This window comes from Cariama cristata, unplaced genomic scaffold (genome assembly GCF_000690535.1).
Source record: "Cariama cristata isolate BGI_N322 unplaced genomic scaffold, ASM69053v1 scaffold4949, whole genome shotgun sequence".
In the NCBI taxonomy this organism is placed as follows: Eukaryota; Metazoa; Chordata; class Aves; order Cariamiformes; family Cariamidae; genus Cariama; species Cariama cristata.
Window position 1 is genome coordinate 17,864 of NW_009635137.1, and position 5,066 is coordinate 22,929.

General features: G+C 42.7%; 1 protein-coding gene across 1 annotated transcript in view; it reads left to right on the forward strand.

Moving 5' to 3' along the window:
• TTC39A (tetratricopeptide repeat domain 39A) overlaps window positions 1-5,066 on the forward strand; it is a 40,609-nt gene that overhangs the window by 9,015 nt on the left and 26,528 nt on the right. The window contains exons 3-5 of the mRNA XM_009707406.1: window positions 2,632-2,763; window positions 3,435-3,511; window positions 4,018-4,085. Coding sequence (XP_009705708.1) covers window positions 2,632-2,763; window positions 3,435-3,511; window positions 4,018-4,085 — 277 coding nt within the window. The remainder of the gene's footprint in view (window positions 1-2,631; window positions 2,764-3,434; window positions 3,512-4,017; window positions 4,086-5,066) is intronic.

Consider the following 5,066-nt stretch of genomic DNA (forward strand, 5'->3'; position numbering starts at 1 on the left):
GCTGGCTGAACATGAGCCGGCAGTGTGCACAGGTGGCCAAGAAGGCCCATGGTGTCCTGGCCTACATCAGAAATAGTGTGGCCAACAGAATTAGAGAAGTGATCGTCCCTTTGTACTTGGCACTGCTGAGACCGCACCTTGAGTACTGTGTCCAGTTTTGGGCTCCTCACTACAAGAAGGACCTTGAGGTGCTGGAGCGTGTCCAGAGAAGGGCAATGAAGCTGGTGAAGGGCCTGGAGAAAAAGCCTTACGAGGAGTGACTGAGGGAGTTGGGGTTGTTTAGACTGGAGAAAAGGAGGCTGAGGGGAGACCGGATCGCCCTCTCCAACTACCCGCAGCTGGCTGAACATGAGCCGGCAGTGTGCCCAGGTGGCCAAGAAGGCCCATGGTGTCCTGGCCTACATCAGAAATAGTGTGGCCAACAGAATTAGAGAAGTGATCGTCCCTTTGTACTTGGCACTGCTGAGACCGCACCTTGAGTACTGTGTCCAGTTTTGGGCTCCTCACTACAAGAAGGACCTTGAGGTGCTGGAGCGTGTCCAGAGAAGGGCAATGAAGCTGGTGAAGGGCCTGGAGAACAAGTCTGATGGGGAGCGGCTGAGGAAGCTGGGGTTGTTCAGCCTGGAGAAAAGGAGGCTGAGGTGAGACCTTATCGTCCTCTACAACTACCTGAAAGGAGGTTGTAGCCAGGTGGGGGTCAGTCTCTTCTCCCAAGTAACCAGTGATAGGATGAGCGCAAATGACCTCAAGTTGCACCAGAGAAGGTTTAGATCGGATATTAGGAAGAATTTCTTCACCGAAAGGGTTGTCAAGCATTGGAACAGGCTGCCCAGGGAAGTGGTAGAGTCACCATGCCTGGAGGTATTTAAAAGGCGAGTAGACATGGTGCTTAGGGACATGGTTTAGTGGTGAACATGGTTTAGTGGTGGACTTGGCCATGCTAGGTTTACAGTTGGACTCGATGATCTTAAAGGTCCTTTCCAACCTAAACGATGCTATGATTCTGTGATCTCCATGGATGGAGACTACAAGCTCTCTGGGCAACCTGTGCCAGTGCTTGGTCACTCTGACAGTAAAAAAGTGTTTTCTGATGTTCAGATAGAGCCTCAAGTGTTTCAGTGTGCACCCGTCGCCTCTGGTCCTGTCACTGGGCACCATGGAAAAGAGCCTGGCTCTGTTGTCTTGGCACTCTCCCTTCACGTATTTCCATACAATACGTATTTCCATATAAGATCCTCCTGAGCCTTCTCTTCTCCAGGCAGAACAGTCCCAGCTCTCTCAGCCTTTCCTCATAGGAGAGATGCTCCAGTCCCCTCATCATCGTCATCATGGCCCTTGATTGGATGTTCTTAAGAATGCGCATGTCTCTCTTGTAGTGAGGAGCCCTGAACCGGACACAGTACTCCCTGTGTGACCTGAACAGTGCTGAGCAGAGGGGAAGGATCACCTCCCTCGACCTGCTGGCAGCAACACTCTGCTTACGGCAGCCCATTGGCCCTATTTGCAGCATGGGCACATTGCTGGTACACCGCTTTCTCCTTAAAAGATAATGAAGTGGCTCGTTTTGAGAAACAAATGCCTGAAGTACGTGTACTGAGAACAGGTGTACTGAGGGTGGCGATTTTGTTGGAAGGATGTCCTTCTTTGACTACAAGTATTTTTTAATATTCCCTGCCAGATATAACTATGGTCCATTCTGAAAGTATAAACAATTGAAATAGCAATTGTTGCTCTTCAGCAGTATTTGTCTAAGTCGTACTATTTGTCAGAGGTGTATTAGCAACATCTACAGAGAGTTTCTGTGGCAGGAATTCATCTGAGCTTGCCCTTCAACATATTTCCCAAGTCATCTTTATTGGACCTCTACGACTGAAGATGTTTTGATTCATTTACAGAGAGTTATACCATACATAGGTACTAGCTGAATGCTGTAAATGTGTGCGGTACCCTTCTTCCTGCCGGAGGAGTGATGCTGTCAATGGCTGCATGTAAGAGTTAATTGTTTTTCTTGCACTAATGTCAAAGTTTTTGGCTTTCTGCAAGAGGCACCATCTGAAATCCCACAGAAGAGTATTTAAGTTGAACAGATTGGGGTGGAAGGTTGGCAGGAGGGGAAGAGGAGGAAAAAGCTATAATGTTTGGCATCGACTTGAATGCTTCTGATGGGAAGATCAGTTGGAAGAAGATTCTACTTTGGCCATGGTTATAGTATTGTGTTACTTATCTCCTTGAGTCTGTCCTGAGTAACTGTCCCAAATTAGAAGAGTATCTGGATTTGTGTCACCTGCTGTAGTGTCTGTTAAAAAAAACAGCACGAGTCTGTTGTCCCTGAATGGTTAGCCACATGGTTAATAACTGTGCTTTATGTATGTTAAATACCTATCCTCAGCTCAGAATTGTAACATTTTAGCACGGTTATTAAAACTGGAGTTGTAGGCATGATTTCCTGTGCAAATCCCATTCCATTAGTGTTTCTTGATTATTTTGCCTGTCCTTTGTGTTTGATTTCTAGTTAATTTTGATCTTATTTCCATCAGACTGATACATTTCTGGAATTGAATTTGTATTTGTTTTTTAAAAGTAATAATATAATCAAATCTGCTATGCTTTGCATCTTGTGTTTTCTTTCAGAACTAAGGATAGTATGTATCATGCACTGACATATGCCACCATATTGGAAATGCAAGCTATGATGACGTTTGATCCTCAGGACATACTGAATGCAGGAAACACAATGAAGGAAGCTCAAGCCACCTGTCAAAAGTGAGTGTGGAGCGATTCAGTCAATAAATAGTCCCTTCATGGGAAAGTTTTGAAAGACATACAGGTTAAAAGGACATGTAATTTCATAGAAATCGTTGGAAAACTGAGGTTGGAAGGGACATCTGGAGGTCATCTAGTCCAGCCTCCTGCTCAAAGGAGAGTCAGTTATGAGGTCACACCACATAACTTAGAGTTTTCAGCAGCCTAGTTTTGAAAACTTCAGTTTACTGCAGCATCTGATTTTTTTGTCAGTTAGGTTTTTGTCCTATCTGTAGCCCTGGGTCTGCAATGTCTGGAAGTTACTTACCATTTACAGACACTGCAGAATCTTCCCATTTGGTGGCGGTTGTACTGTAGCTAGCTGTCTTTGAGTCAACTGTGCTCCCACTTCTGTACACACATGCACACACAAAATAAATCAAAAAGCCCCCTTATCTCCTTCCTTCATCAAGACAGATTTACACACATGAAGGGTGAAAGGCAGATCCCAGGAGGACCATGTTGACTAATTTCTGCATGGAATGTGCTGAAGTTTGTATGTGTGGTAAGATTACAGAGGGTTGGTGAGCACTAGAGGGATGTTAGTGACTGTATGGGTGGCCACCTGAAAGATAACCGTTCTCTGTTGTTAATACTTCATATTCAGAATAACCAAACTGACTTTTCTTCAGATTTAGGAAGAAATCTACAGTAGCTGATTCTATCAACAACCTTGTGCATAGACAAAGCCTTGAACACTTCACTGAAGGTAATATTAACATGCGTAATGTTTTCCTCTTTTTTTTTTTTCCTACAATTTGAATTGTGTAGAATTGTTCATCCAACATGTTTTCATCAGATTGCGAGTTCACTGACAAAATCGCTGATTTGGCATTTGCTGGATTAGTGTTTTGGCAATTGTTGTGTCACCACATCCAAAATCACTTAACTGTTTTTGTTGATTGCTGATTCAGCCCTTTCAAAAATTGCTAGGTAAAGAAATACCTAGAAAGAAGTATTGAAATGCCTAGAAAGGTTCTAGATCCAGGAATTCCTGGAAAGCACCAGAGAAATTCCTGCAAAGTTTCTGTAACTGTGTGTCATTTCTGTTTAGAGTTATCTCAGTAGTCTAGAACTGAAACAGTACAGCAAATTTGGAAAAGATTTTTCTCAGTTTGAGCTTTGTGATCTTATTCCTATATTAATGGGCTAAGTGGTTTTTAATTACTTTTTGCCTGATTAATTTGTTTTCTTCCCCACCCTGTGTGACACTAGAGGAAATCCATGCAGAAATTTGCTATGCTGAGTGTTTACTTCAGAGAGCAGCGCTCACGTTCCTCCAGGTATGGATTCTTGTGTAGACCTTTGGGGAAAAAAAAAGTACATATCATTACAGGTTTCTTTTCTTAAAATCAATGAAATGGTAGAAGACCCTAGTTTGACCTAATGGTGTAAGACACTTTCTTCTGGATTAAATCTGGATTTTATCTGTACTATCTTCTGATGAGAATGTTTTGTTATTCCTCATGATTATCTAAAAATGCTTATCTTGATACACGTAGCACTGAGTCCCCTATGATGCCCTTCTCCAGTCCGTGTTGAATGTGTGAAATGTAATTGCAGTAAGCACCAATTTTCAAATACTGTGTGTTGGGATATCAGATTAAAAAAAAAAAAAGAGATGATCATTGAAGCTGTGCTATGCTGGAATGCAAGCAAGATTTTTGTTTTAGTCTATTATGGTCTGCATAGCTGTTAGGCTCCACACATGTACACAGTGCTGCTTGTCTTTAAAAGAAGGGCAACTCTCCCTCTTCTTTGAATGTAGTCTGTCTGAACTAATGAAGCTTGATTTGTTTGATGGATCATCATTAGCAATACTTATCAGGGCTCCAGCTTGCAATTTAAATTGTTAATCATGGCTATAATAACTGATTTTTCTTCTTGGTTTGGCTGTACTTGCTATATGACTGTGGGCCTCTTCATCCTTGCAGAGGGGATAATAAAAGGCACGTTCACAAAGGGCTTCTGTCTGCTTCTTGGCTCAAAGATGCTGGTAGAGAATGAAATGCAGGTGATAGTTTTATAGTGTTTGGGAGTTGCCAGATGGGCTTTGATTTATGTTGCTTATGATCATTTATGAACCGTGTAACCTTTTTCAGCTATCTGCCATGACCCTCTGCTAGAAACTATTGCTTCATAGCAAAACCAGTAGTCAGAGTAGCTTCTTCTGAAGGCTTTTAGGGTGCTGATGACAGTGACGTTAAGGTAAAGTGCTGGATTTTGAAATGGCGAAGGTGTAGGTACCTATTTCCATATTACTG